Source organism: Jaminaea rosea, assembly GCF_003144245.1.
Source record: "Jaminaea rosea strain MCA 5214 unplaced genomic scaffold BDZ90scaffold_7, whole genome shotgun sequence".
Taxonomy (NCBI): Eukaryota; Fungi; Basidiomycota; class Exobasidiomycetes; order Microstromatales; genus Jaminaea; species Jaminaea rosea.
In genome coordinates, this window is record NW_020289981.1 from 549644 (window position 1) to 561645 (window position 12002).

General features: G+C 59.1%; 6 protein-coding genes across 6 annotated transcripts; 2 read left to right on the top strand and 4 right to left on the bottom strand.

The window, feature by feature from the left end:
- The first annotated feature begins 996 nt into the window (after positions 1-996).
- BDZ90DRAFT_180563 (hypothetical protein) lies at positions 997-4112 on the top strand. Its single transcript, XM_025503767.1, has 3 exons — positions 997-1327; positions 1753-2636; positions 2718-4112. Exons 1-3 carry the CDS (start codon positions 1207-1209, stop codon positions 3930-3932), a joined length of 2220 nt encoding a protein of 739 aa, XP_025362103.1. The 5' UTR covers positions 997-1206; the 3' UTR covers positions 3933-4112.
- BDZ90DRAFT_180584 (hypothetical protein) lies at positions 3999-4638 on the bottom strand. Its single transcript, XM_025503769.1, has 2 exons — positions 4609-4638; positions 3999-4522 (listed from the first exon to the last, which is right to left on the bottom strand). The coding sequence occupies exon 2, from the start codon at positions 4375-4377 to the stop codon at positions 4066-4068; it is 312 nt and encodes a 103-aa protein (XP_025362104.1). The 5' UTR covers positions 4378-4522; positions 4609-4638; the 3' UTR covers positions 3999-4065.
- BDZ90DRAFT_180583 (hypothetical protein) lies at positions 4639-5429 on the bottom strand (the record flags this gene model as incomplete). Its single annotated transcript, XM_025503768.1, has 3 exons — positions 4639-5103; positions 5172-5300; positions 5356-5429. Coding segments are annotated over 3 exons (360 nt in total), but the record flags the coding sequence as incomplete, so codon positions are not given.
- Positions 5430-5480: 51 nt separating this feature from the next.
- On the bottom strand, positions 5481-6221 carry BDZ90DRAFT_232470 (hypothetical protein). Its single transcript, XM_025506264.1, has 3 exons — positions 6070-6221; positions 5882-6007; positions 5481-5805 (listed from the first exon to the last, which is right to left on the bottom strand). The coding sequence occupies exons 1-3, from the start codon at positions 6104-6106 to the stop codon at positions 5642-5644; spliced, it is 327 nt and encodes a 108-aa protein (XP_025362106.1). The 5' UTR covers positions 6107-6221; the 3' UTR covers positions 5481-5641.
- Positions 6222-6481: 260 nt separating this feature from the next.
- On the top strand, positions 6482-10769 carry BDZ90DRAFT_232471 (hypothetical protein). The gene is made up of 3 exons (XM_025506265.1): positions 6482-9043; positions 9114-9756; positions 9834-10769. Exons 1-3 carry the CDS (start codon positions 6562-6564, stop codon positions 10528-10530), a joined length of 3822 nt encoding a protein of 1273 aa, XP_025362107.1. The 5' UTR covers positions 6482-6561; the 3' UTR covers positions 10531-10769.
- BDZ90DRAFT_279835 (NAD(P)-binding protein) lies at positions 10410-11995 on the bottom strand (the record flags this gene model as incomplete). Its single annotated transcript, XM_025509214.1, has 5 exons — positions 10410-10834; positions 10905-11058; positions 11128-11585; positions 11656-11810; positions 11924-11995. The coding sequence occupies 5 exons, from the start codon at positions 11993-11995 to the stop codon at positions 10603-10605; spliced, it is 1071 nt and encodes a 356-aa protein (XP_025362108.1). The 3' UTR covers positions 10410-10602.
- Between the last annotated feature and the right edge of the window lie 7 nt (positions 11996-12002).

Below are 12002 nucleotides of genomic sequence, written 5' to 3' on the forward strand. Positions count from 1 at the left end.
CCGGCTCGACGCAGCAGCAAACACCCCGAAGTCCTCCAGCAGCTGCTACTGCGCCTTCTGCTCAGGAGTCCAGCATCAGTTCACCGCGTACCAAGGTGACCTCACCTCCACCGCCCGCCCCCGCCGCTCTTCCCTCCTCGTCCACACAAGCTGCGCCACCACCGCTCGCAGACATCCTCGAAACGAGAGCAGCACAGTCAGCTCAGGCTCCTACACAGACGCCGAGCGCTATCGCTGAGCAGTCAGTCACCGCCTCGCAGCCCATTCAAGCAACGACAAAGGACGTGTCAGCCAGTCAGACGCCTCCGCTGAACATCGACAAGAGCAACGGCGGTGACGCAGCTGCCATCTCATCATGGGCTGGCAAAGTGCTGGAGCAAGCTCAGGCGTCTGAGCAGAGCAAAAGTCCAGAGCCAACATCAACCACGCCCGCTCGCCGCTCCTCGGTGTCCAAGGCAGTCACCCCGGCAGGACTCGTCGACTACGGCTCAGGAAGGCGTCGTCTGAGCGGCAGCGACAATGTACACTCGCCGCCGGAATTGCCGTCGAGCTTTCACTCTCGTCGTCCGTCAACGATGTCCAGCTCCTCTTCTTCACAAGGCTTTCAACCGGACTTTGTCAGCGAGAATGGGCTGGCGTTCGAGGATGAGAAGAAGACCAGTCTTCTGCGAGCGTTGGGCAAGAGCAGGGATCAACAGGAGGCCGACACGTCAACTGCCTCGGTACGCTCCAATGATAGTTCGGCTTCACACCGTCAGAGCCGGAGAGGCTATGACGGCGATGTAGTAGGCGATCGCGGAGGAGCAGGGTCCAACGAGCCACGAAACCTGCTCTCCGCCGTTGCGATGGCATCTAAATCCTCAAACGATAAAGCCGCCGCTGATGAGGCGGATGCTGAAGAACCCACTCCCCTTTCCTTCCTCGACGAGTACAGCGCCACCCCGTCTCCCAAGGCTCGCAAAAGGGGCGTGCTCCTAACCCCCGGAGGAGGGCGAGCGAGTCGGCGCTTTGGATCAACAGCCATGTCCAGCGGTGGAGAGTCTGGGTCTACGCACTCGAGGGATACGTCAATACTTGGCGGGCCAATGAATTCTGTTCGAGAGGACGCCGCGACCACGCCCCCCACGCAAACGCCCGCGCCGCCACCGGCACCGCCAGTAGACGACGATGCGATGAGCCTCGCCTTTCACGAAGTCGGTGGGGCAGATGGTGAAGAAGCAACTGGCCATGGAGGAGGCGATGACGATGACGGCGAGGCCAACTTTGCCCGGGGCGCTGTTATCTTCGAGGCCATGTCGGATGCTCACTCGGACACTGACGCGCGGACGCCCAAGTCGCAGGGAAGCAATGACGACGCCGACAGCGGCAAGGCGGCCGGCTCTATCGGCACGAATACCGCAGCCAGAGGCAGCATGATCACTGATGATGCTTTCCGCTCCAACCTGCTGCGTAAGAGCCTGAATCGGCAAGAGAAAGAGACGCCAGCTTACGACGAAGCGTGGTTGCACGGTGATGATGGTCGGGCCGTCAAGCAGATCAAAGCCACCAAGAACGTCCCACCACCGCCTCAGGACGCCGAGGCAGAGGCTGAAGCTGGCGAGCAGACTAGAATTGTCAGCCAAGATAGTTCTGTCAAAGCTGAGCCGCTCAGCGAGACGACAACTCCCTACGCTCTTCCCTCGCGCTCACCAGCTAACAAGGGCAATCGTCGCGGCTTCGACTATTCGTCCCAGCGACATGAGTCGGCGCCGTCACCCGTTGGCCCGCCACCTCTGCCTGCTCGCCGCAAAGCCAGCACTACATACACGGACACACCAACGAGAGAAGCCTCACCGCCACCGCCTCTGCCGCAGCCAGTTCGCGATGCCAGTCCAGAGCGACGCCGTCGTGCCGCGCTTAACAAGAAGGCTCGCGACGACTGGGAAAAACACATCCTGAAGGCCGACTGGGAGGAGCTCGAAGTCTCACGCTACCTCAGTCTTTTTGGCAAAGACGTCCACGAGGTTCGCTCGACTGCGCCGTTGGACCCTCACAACTTCACGCACTCGGCTTTCCCTTCCAAGATTGAGTGGACCAACTTCGACCATGACGAGCCCAAGTTCAATGCGTCTGGATACTACATTGCCTGCCTTACTGCGCTTCTCTCCTACTTGTCGCCGAATCAGATGGTCGACCTGCAGCGCGGCACGAAGCACCTGACCGACGAGGCAGAGGAGGAAGAAGATGAAGACGAATTCCAGCAAGAATTCCGCCTCGCCACCCTCCGAGCAAGCGGACAGCGCCTCTACTACAGCGCCTTGCCTCTCTGGGAGGCCCTCGGCTCACGCTTGCGAAAGACGTGGCGCTGGGAATCCAAGTCGGGCTCGCTGCTCTGCCTGATTGGCTATACCTTTCTCTGGTGGCGAGGCTTGCTCATTGCCAGCTTGATCTTTTCGGTCATCATGCTCGTGCTGGGGTTGAAGAGTAGGCCGCCACCACCAGATACGCTGAGAGATGTGTTGGCCAGGCAGCGGCGCCGGGAAGAGGAGGAAAGGCGACAGGCTCAGGCCGTTGTGCCGACCAGTATGAGGGCAAGTGCGGCCCCGGCTGCGAAGCGCAGTCAGTACAGTCTCGTTGTTGAGGCGTCCCAGAACTACGTGAGTGGATGGCGAGACGATGGCAAAATCCACCTTCCGCCCCTCACTGACCACTTTTCATCTCTTCTGCTACGCTTGTAGGGCCTCACCGCCTCCACCCTTGCCGGAGCTCTCGCCGACGGACATGAGCGAGCGAAGAACTTTGGTCTGTGGCGCTCCCCGCGTGCAACGTGGCGCCTTCTCTTCTGGCTGTCCATCTCCTTCTTCGCCTCTTTGGCTCTCAAGCCTGCCCACCTCATCCGCGTATCAGGAGCCGTCCTCGGCATCCTCTTCTTCTTCATCGCGCCCATCGTGGAGCACAAGCCCCACTGGCTGGGCATGGAGTGGTCCAACCCTTTCGACTGGATTTTTGCGGGCGTGCCGAATGATGCACAGTATAGCATGGAGGTCCTCAGGAGTAGAGCGCAGCTGGGCAAGCCGCTCGTTGGGGACCCGGCGCTACTTATGCGACCGGAGAGCGAATGGAAGTCGCAAGAGGTGGTCACCTCGACGGAGGGCGAGGAAGGCAGCGAGAAGATTGACTGGACGCGCTGGGCTGACCTTGTGCTTCGGGGCAAGTCGATGGCTATTCGAGGCACCGAGGTTCTGGCTGGGTCGCGCTCTGTCCAGCTCCCGCGTGTACCTGTCGGCACAATCGACGCATCGACAAGCCGCAGCTCTGCGCTCCTCTCGCATCTGTCTAGAGGGGTCAACATGGGCATCACAGCCCTCGAGAACAAGAGCAAGAGTACCGCAGCTCAGCAGCCATCTTTGGCAAAAGGGCGAGGCGATCGAGCAGTGACCGCCTCAGCCGGTGCTTCGATCGACGAGGCTGACGTGGACGGCACCTTCTGGGCTGTCTACGACGGCTGCTGTGGGCATGTAGTCATCACGCCGCACGCCGTTCTCTTCCGCTCCCTTTTCGCCAAGCGTCCTCGAGGCAGGCGAGGGCTCAGCGTCAATGCCTCCGCAAGCAACGTCGACGACGAGCAGCCGCTTCTCGATGCGCGCACCGGCCAGCTCACCGTCCCGGAGTCAGAGCTGGCCTCTGAGTCTGCGCCACCACCCAAGGTCAAGGTGCTCTTCCAGTGCAAACTCGACGCTGTCAAGGGGATCAAGAAACTCGCCCCTGCCGGCAGCAGGGCTGGAGCCATGGCGCTTGGCTCTTCGACATGGGGTCTGGCGGCGGGCGAGGGCTTGAGGCTGGTACTAAAGGGCAGAAGAGGCGAGGTCGACTTTTACCAGGTTAGAGGCAGGGATGAAGCTTTCAACCGGCTGCTGGCTTTGGCACCGCAGCAATGGCAGCGGGTAAATTGAAACCACGGATTGCAATGCCAAAAGCCGTTCGTCATTGTCTTCTTCGAATGAATGGCCGAGCCGGCGCGTCCGAAATTCTGCTCGGGGCACAACGAGCAGCTCTGACGAGGCGATGGTCCCCTTCTGTGACGCCCTAGGCCCTGCAGATGTACTTAATGCCGCCGACGGCGCATTCGTTACTGGAGATTACGATCAGGACGAGATGGGCATCCACTTCGGAGCTCGCTGGGTCGAGGGCACGGCTTCCAATCGGCACACGCGGAGGACAGCCGCCCGAGGCAAATCCAGTGGCCTCGTGAATGGCGCTGATGGCGGGAACACAGGCAGCTCGGGGCAAGCAGGCGCTAACGAGCGCGGAGTTAACGCATTGAGAGCTCGGCCAGCGAGAGGGGATAACGAGACAAGACGGGTCGTACCAGAGCCCGGCTACACGCTGCAGATCCATCGGAAGGGGCCATCCTCACCCCCGACCTTGCAGTCACCTTTGTTAGTTGGCACCCACCCTCTCGTGCAGCTCGTCCAGGCCAACAGGATGGTCCCGTTCCAAACGGAGAAGAAGGCATCGCACGGGCCCATATTCTCAGCCAGCTCTGCGCCAACATAACAGAAGCAAAAGCAGCAGTGCGCCGGTCAGTTCCATCTCGCAGGTGACGGTGGCTCAGGCTCATGTACTCGCTTGTTACGGGGTCCCACCATACCTCGTTTGGACGGGCCGTGCAATTCTTGGCCCCTTCGCGGTAGCAGTAGCCTATGACTTGGTTTGCCCCTCGTACAGTCACAGCGAGGCAGACGCTTGCGAGGAGCCAGGGTTGCCAGAGCTTCATGTCTCAATCTCAACTTGTAGTACAGAAATGTGGTAGAAAGGTCAAGAGGCATAGAGGATGCGAGAGCGCAATCGATCACAGCAAGGCGGTGCTACGAATGTCACCGGACAGTGCACGATTTTGCACCCGCTGATCGCCCATATCGCGGCAAGACTATTTGTGTCGACCGCAGCGCATGACCCATCAAGCCTTACATATCCACTGGAAGGTCTGATTGGCCCCGGCCACCTCGCAGATGCCTGTGACAGCGGGTCGCCATGCCTTGGTGCAGTCGGTGTAGGCCAGGATGATGATTGGATGCCACTCGGACAAGAAAGCGTCGCATGCTCCCATGTAGCTGACGAGGCCTGGTGTGAAGAGAGCAGCGCGCTCTCTCAGCACGAGTATACAGATGCTGATCAGAGGGGTCACTTACGCTCCTCGGGGTCGTACAAGACCTCGTGTGGCAGAGAGAGGCAGTCTGAGGACCCGCGGTAGCAGTACCCGATGGTGCGGACTATGCCGAGTACGGGTATTGTGAGAGCGTAGATGGCGAGCAGAAAGCCTATGCGGAGTATTTGAATACGTGACCTGTTTTGCATCCGTCATGATACACTCACTCGTGAGTAACAGGAATGAAAGCGACGATCGCATGGTGACTCGTCAGACAAGACAAGGCTGAGGGTAAGACGAGGGAAGAATGGCAAGACATGTTCAGCAGAATTAGAGAGCAATATGCGACAGGACATGAGGAAGAGACAAGAAGCTGGCGGAGAGATGGATATGAGCCGCAGCAACAAGCGCTTGAGAAGAGGGGCAAGTTCCTGACGTTGGAAATCCCTTCGAGATGGCATGGACTGCGGCAGTGTTTCACGCGGTTGCGAGTACTTGTGGGTTGGTCGCAACCTAGGCCTTGCAGATCAAGTGAAAGGGACCATCATCCCCCCCGACTTCACATTCGCCAACGCTTGCCGGCCTGAAGCCCCAGTTGCAATTGTGCCAACCGAGGATGACGGTATTTATCCAGGTGTTTTTGAACGCATCACATTTGCCCATAGGGGCGGCCAAGTCTGCCCGCAATAGAGGGGTAACGCCGAGCTCAGCGAGGGTGGGCGTTTGATGGAAGGAGAGGCTGCGAGCACTTACGTTTGACGGGGTCGTAGAGAACCTGACTAGCAGAAGAATTGCAGCCCGCGGTGGCATAGCAGAAGCCGATGACTTTCATATCGCCTTTCACCAGGATGGCGAGCCAGGCCAGCGAAAGAAAGACACCTGCGCCGACAGTCGTGTGATGTCACCGCAAAGCACGCTGTGGGATGGCCGCTTGCACTCACTCGTCAGCATTGCGAGGTGGTTCAGATCTGGCTGCATCTTCGGTTCTGAGCGTGAAGGACAGCTTTGAATGTGAGGGGTAGTGTAGGTAAGTTGGATGGATGGCTGCCATGACCATCTCGCAAGTCGGATGTCAACGGCGCCTCGTCACAGCGACTTTGTCATTTCGCAGGGCTAGCGGGCATCCGACAAGATAGCAAGCACATTCGATCGATCCAATGTAGACCATCCGAGCGGATGGCAGTAAAGGGTATGACTCGTCGCATTTCGACGATGCCCTCTTCGAGATCGAGGCTGAAAGGTCAGTGGCATCGTCGTGACGGAACGAGGGTTCGCCTCGACGCGGCGGTGTGATCGGCTCATGCGTGGCTTGGGCCTGGCTCGGGCTCTTTCCGCGTCCTCCAACTTTCCCACATTACCTTTCTCCTCAATCGTCTACGCAGCGCGCCATGCGTTGATGTGAGGCAATTTGACAGGCCTGCCCTTCATCTGACATGGCGAATCAGACGCCGCAGCTGCCGGCCATGGTCACTACTCACCCTTCGCCTGGCTCGACGGGATCATCGCAGCCCAGCGCCCCTCATCCTCACTTTGCAGATGGCGATGCCTGCGAGCGCCACTCGACGAGGTTGTCAACTCTTCTGAGAAGGCGCAAGACGAAGAATGGCACTGTCGAAGAAGCTGCGAGTGAAAAGGACGAGCGAGATGACGACGACAAGAAGACTCGCGCTGCCTCTCTAGCTGCCCGGCTGCATATTTGGCCTCTGCCGGCCCACGTCGCCTGGTTCATCCCGCCCTTCAAGTCATGGACAAAGATGAAGCCTGTCCTGCGCTCAGCACTCATCGCATGGATAGCGATGTTCTTTCTCGTCATCAATCCTGTTGAGCGCTACCTAGGCAACGCTTCGTTCCTCGTCCTCGTCTTTGCCCTGCTCCAACCAGCAGAGCTGCCTCTCACAGGCATCCTCGAAAGGGAGCTCTTCATGCTCCTCTTTGGCGTCATATCATGGGCCTGGACCTGTGTGGCGATCAAGATCTCCTACGCAGCGCGCAAGAACAAAGTGCCCGCTTCTCAGGCCAATCTGCGCAGCATCTTCATGGGCGAGTACATTGAGGCGGCCCCGTCTATCGTGTGCTGCCTCTTCCTCGCAGCGGGATCGCCCGTCTGGCTCTACCTCAAGGTCCGCTTTGGTCCATCTCCCTTCGTCTTCTCTGCCATCATCGCAGCGTTGGCGCTCGACATCTTTCTCACCGATATTCCGCTCTTTCCCTACCCAAACTACCTGGTAGGCAAAGCGGTGCTTCTGCCCATGGCAATCAAGTCGGCCGTCACGCTCATCGTATCCGTCGTCTTCTTTCCCAAGTCGGTCAATTCGCTCTTCGTAGACCGTATTGTACTCGTGCTCAAGCCGCTGAGCGCTGCGATCAGGGCACAAGAGGAGATGTTCAAATCGTCGCCCCTGGATCCCGAGTTCGACTTTCTGCGCGTACGCACGACTATTGGACAGAGCGAGCGAGCCATTCCCCTCGTCGCTGCAGCCACGCGCCTACTCTCCCGCGAGATCAGCTTCGGCCTAGCATCAGGCGAAGACCTCCGTACCGTAGAGCGGCATGTTCGCGCGTTGGTAGCACCTGCAAACGGATGGGCGCAGTATTTCGCCCTGTTGCAGCGAGACCTTCGCATTGGCCACTTCACGAGCGATGCACCTGCGCAGGAGAAGTCCAAGTCCGCCACTCACACCGCACCGCACACTGCACCGCCCAGTCGACCACCGAGTCGACCCCCCTCTCCAAGTGCCCCGGGCACGCCTCGACATTCGCATAGTCGCCCGCCGAGCCGGCCGGGTACACCACGCCTCGAAACGTCTACGGAGCCGGGCACGCCTCATCCCTCGCGGCCTAGCTCAATCCATCGGCATGGCCACCATCACCATCATCATGACCGAGGAGGACGCGTGGCCGCTCTCCTCGCGAAAGCTCCCATCTACTCTCACCTGCAGCAGCGCCATTCATACCAGGGGAGCGGAAGCGGACCCGATACCCCTTCCAGTGCCGCTCGCCTACGAGGCGGCTTCTTTTCCGGACACCACACACCCGATCGCCAACCCGTAGGCGTCTGGGAGTCTCTGCGCTTCTCCGAGATCGATCAACGTCTTCACACCAAGTCGGCTGACTTCATCACCGACCAAGTTTTTGGTCTGTTGGGTGAAAGCAGCGAAAAGATCATGGAGGCGAATGCGGCTGCGCTCGACTATATTGTTGAATGGCTTGCAACGCTCAACAAGCAGCGGTACGCCTTGCTTCTTGCGAGATTCACGGGAAGGAGGGTAGAGGCGGGAACCAAGGAGGGGAAGACTCGCAAGCCTACATTGGAGGTGATTGCCGAGTTGGAGGCTGCGCTTGACGCTTTCAAGACAAAAGAGAGACTGCAGGTCATCGATCTGTTTAAGCCGTCGGTAGAGCACCCTGGAGGAAGCAAGACCTTGCCGCATCGCTATCTCTTCCAGGCTTTTGTACACCAGCACACGAACATAGTCTTCACGGACCGCCTGCTCGTTCTGCTGCGCTACCTTGAGCAGTTAGAAAGGGAACGTACGCGAGGGAGAATTTGGTGGCCGTCATGGCCGCGCTTCCTCACTCGGCAGGCATGGGCAAATGCCGTCGGCAAGGACAGAAGTGGGGGCGGTGCAGCTGATGCGCGCGACAGGACGAGCAGGGATGATGTTTACCACGATGATGATCATCACCCAGAGAACGATTGGTATCAGAGTGGTCTAGGCGGAGCTTCGCCGCGTGACCCGGACTGTCTGGAGCCGACGAGCGGGATGCAGAGACTGGGCACTTCGATTCATCGCTGGCTGGGCAAGGCCACTTCTGGCAATATGCTCTTTGCGCTCAAGGTTGGCGTGCTGACGGGACTGGTGTCGATGCCCTTCTTCTTCAAGAGGTCGGCTGGCTGGGTGCAGAAGGAGAAAGGTGAGCGAGCGAGCCAGCGAGCGCAACACCGAGATCTTCTTTTGCTGACTCTTTTCTCGCGCGCGCCTAGGCCTCTGGACTCTCTTCATGGCCCAAGTCACCTTCGGCCGTCATCGAGGCGACTCTATCTCACAGCTCGTAGCGCGAATAGTCAGCACAGTGGCGGGCGCAATCGTCGTCCTTCTCATCTGGTACATCTCCAGTGGCTCCGGCCGTCCAAGCCCATATGCGATGATGGTCGTGTGGGGCATCGCGGTTGTGCCCATCTTCGTGTTCCGGCTCTACTGGCCTTTCTCTCCGCAGACCTCGCTGATTACCGCCTTGACAATTGCTGTCACGCTGGGCTACTCTTGGAAGGACAGCCGTAACCCTGCCCCATACACGTCTCCAGGGTACGGATGGGAAGTAGCTTGGCGACGCCTTCTCGAGGTCGTACTGGGCGCAACAGCTGCGGTCATCTGGTCATTCGTCCCGCCTTCCTCGACACTTCGACAATACTTGCGCGAGTCACACGCGGCGGCCATTCACAGAGCAGGAGCGCTTCACTGCCGTTACTTAGCTTTCACCCTCGATCATGAGGGTGAGGACCCGGCCAAGTTGAGCGCAGATCTCGTGTCGCTTCGCGTGAAGTTGAGGACGTTGGATGCTAGGAAGGCGCAGGTTGCTTATGAGACTGCACTCAGGGGGCCGTGGCCAAGGGAGAGGTACGAGCAGTGAGTAGAACGTCGCGCCTTCCCTCTTTTGACTCCCCACGACGGCACTGACACCTCCTTCCCCTCTTCGCACTCAGGCTCTTCGAAATTCAGCTCGCCCTCTCAAAGCTCCTCACAGCTGCCGTGATCGTCTCTCAACAGCTCGGCCCCTCCTACAGCAAAGCTCTGCTGCGACGCACCAAGTTCGCCCGACAAGCTTTCATGGCGGACGTCCTCGCCATCTACTCAATCTGTTCCACGGCCCTCCGAACGGCTCAGCCTCTGCCGCAGAACTCGCCTGTGCTATTCTCGCGCTACTTGAGTAACGCGGGATTCTTGTTCGGGGACGAGAGCGATGATGAGGAGAGTGAGGCCGAAGAGGACGGCGAGGAGGTTGAGGGAAAGGAGGGAGGGATGCCTAAGCGGCTGACGGTCGAGGTCCTCGAGAGCCAGGAGTACCTGAGCTTTGCCGTAGGTGTCATCACGCTTTCGGGGATCGTGATGTTGCTTGACCGCCTGATTCTGGCTACGAAGCAGCTCGTGGGTGAGAGCTTCGAGCTGCCGCCCGAGCTGTTCCACGAGAAGAAGAGGCGCAAAGAGAGGAAGACGCGAGGTAGAGAGAGGCGCAAAGACGAGGCAGGCAAAGGTCATCATGGTGATGAGCATCTAGAGCGGGGCGACGAACGCCAGGAGCAGATCTTTGGCGGTACCGCCGAGCAGGGTGGATCGCGCGACGAGAAGCGACAGGACGGCCCAGGTCCCGCCGTTGCCCCGCGAGGAGAGGAAGCAGCCTAGTGTTCGGCTCACACTTCACCGCATGTACATATTGGAAGCTCCTGTCATCTGTAATTGTACATTTACACGCCATCACTTTTCGTCCTTCACCCTCACAACGGCCTTGCCCCACGTCTTCCTGGCGGCGAGATCGCCAAGCGCCTCAGGCAAGCTCTCCAGACCCTTGTACTGCTTGTCGGTGAATACGGTAGCCTTGATCGTCTTCTTTGCGAACATTTCGAGGAGAGCATTCCATGCTTCAGGGATCTTGTCGACCTCGTTCTTGGAGTAGGCACCCCAGAATACTCCGGTGATGGCGACGTTTCTGCGAGCGGAGGAGAACAGCAAGAGGTGAGAGGAGGTGAGGGAGAGGGCCAGGTAGGAGGCCGACTTACTTGAGGAGAATGAGATTGGCCGGAATCTTCTCGATGTTCCCGGCCGCAAAGCCCACCACGCAGATGCGCCCATTCCATGCGATGCACTTGAGCGAGGGCAGGATCATGCCTACCGGGTCGTACACGACGTCAACGCCTGCTCCGTCAGTCAGCTCTGCGAGACGCGTCGAGGGATAGGGTTAGCATCTCCACTTGTTGACTGCCCTCTACCAGCGCCACTGACCCTTGATCTTCTGCGGCCACTTCTGATCTCTGTAGTTGACCACCTCATCCGCCCCGCCCACCTCTTTGCAAATCTTCAGTTTCTCCTCGCTACCCGCAGTTGCAATCACCGTCGCTCCCATAGCCTTGGCAATCTGAATAGCCGCCAGTCCTACTCCACCCGCACCGGCATGGACAAGTACGGTCTCGCCCTCCTGCAGGTTCGCCCTGAACACCAGCGCGGCGTACGACGTGGGCCAAGTGATGAACAGCGATGAGGCCTCATCCATTCCCAGACCTTCGGGGATGGGCATCAATTGGATGAAGTCGGCCGTGACATACTCTGCGTAAGACCCGTTGGAGGCGCCGAAGACTCTGTCGCCGGGCTTGAGATCACATCCCTCTGGGATAGGAGAGTCAGCCGCGATCACGCCCGCGATCTCTGTGCCCGGGACGTAAGGGAATGGCTTCTTGATTTGGCTTGGCGAGAAAGGAAGAGCGACGGAGTCAGCAGCTTGGCCCATTAAGACGAGCCCCTCCTCGCACTCACTACTTCCCTGCAATCTGGAGAACGTCGAACCAATTGATCGCCGCACTGTGCACCTCGATCAGGACCTCGTTACCCTTCGCGGTGGGCTTGGGCGCTGAACTGTTGAGCTTCCCTGCAAGCTTGTCCAGTCCAATGTCTTCGTCGATGAGATAGGACTTGGGCATCGTGGCGGGGTATGAGTGTGGTGGTGAGAAGACAGGCTCCCACGACCGGCTGTCCGGTTCAATCAATCGATCATCGATTGCTCTGTCTCGGGTGTGCCCCGGACCCCGGACTTTGCGGCAGCGGAGGAGGCGTCGCGTGGAGGCTGGAGAGCGGCGAACACGTCAAATCGCATCATTCTTTGT

What these genes read in the sequence shown, in the direction of transcription:
- BDZ90DRAFT_232470 (XM_025506264.1), bottom strand. Translation starts at nt 6,106, where the DNA reads ATGCAGCCAGATCTGAACCACCTCGCAATGCTGACGA. An exon ending in CCACCTCGCAATGCTGACGA is followed by an intron (nt 6,008 to 6,069) that starts GTGAGTGCAAGC and finishes CTGTCGGCGCAG; the next exon opens with GTGTCTTTCTTTCGCTGGCC. An exon ending in TCTCTACGACCCCGTCAAAC is followed by an intron (nt 5,806 to 5,881) that starts GTAAGTGCTCGC and finishes TATTGCGGGCAG; the next exon opens with ACTTGGCCGCCCCTATGGGC.
- BDZ90DRAFT_232471 (XM_025506265.1), top strand. Translation starts at nt 6,562, where the DNA reads ATGGCGAATCAGACGCCGCAGCTGCCGGCCATGGTCACTACTCACCCT. An exon ending in CTGGGTGCAGAAGGAGAAAG is followed by an intron (nt 9,044 to 9,113) that starts GTGAGCGAGCGA and finishes GCGCGCGCCTAG; the next exon opens with GCCTCTGGACTCTCTTCATG. An exon ending in CCAAGGGAGAGGTACGAGCA is followed by an intron (nt 9,757 to 9,833) that starts GTGAGTAGAACG and finishes CTTCGCACTCAG; the next exon opens with GCTCTTCGAAATTCAGCTCG.
- BDZ90DRAFT_180563 (XM_025503767.1), top strand. Translation starts at nt 1,207, where the DNA reads ATGGTGAAGAAGCAACTGGCCATGGAGGAGGCGATGACGATGACGGCG. An exon ending in TCGGACACTGACGCGCGGAC is followed by an intron (nt 1,328 to 1,752) that starts GCCCAAGTCGCA and finishes AGTCGGCGCCGT; the next exon opens with CACCCGTTGGCCCGCCACCT. An exon ending in TTGAGGCGTCCCAGAACTAC is followed by an intron (nt 2,637 to 2,717) that starts GTGAGTGGATGG and finishes CTACGCTTGTAG; the next exon opens with GGCCTCACCGCCTCCACCCT.
- BDZ90DRAFT_180584 (XM_025503769.1), bottom strand. Translation starts at nt 4,377, where the DNA reads ATGGATCTGCAGCGTGTAGCCGGGCTCTGGTACGACCCGTCTTGTCTC.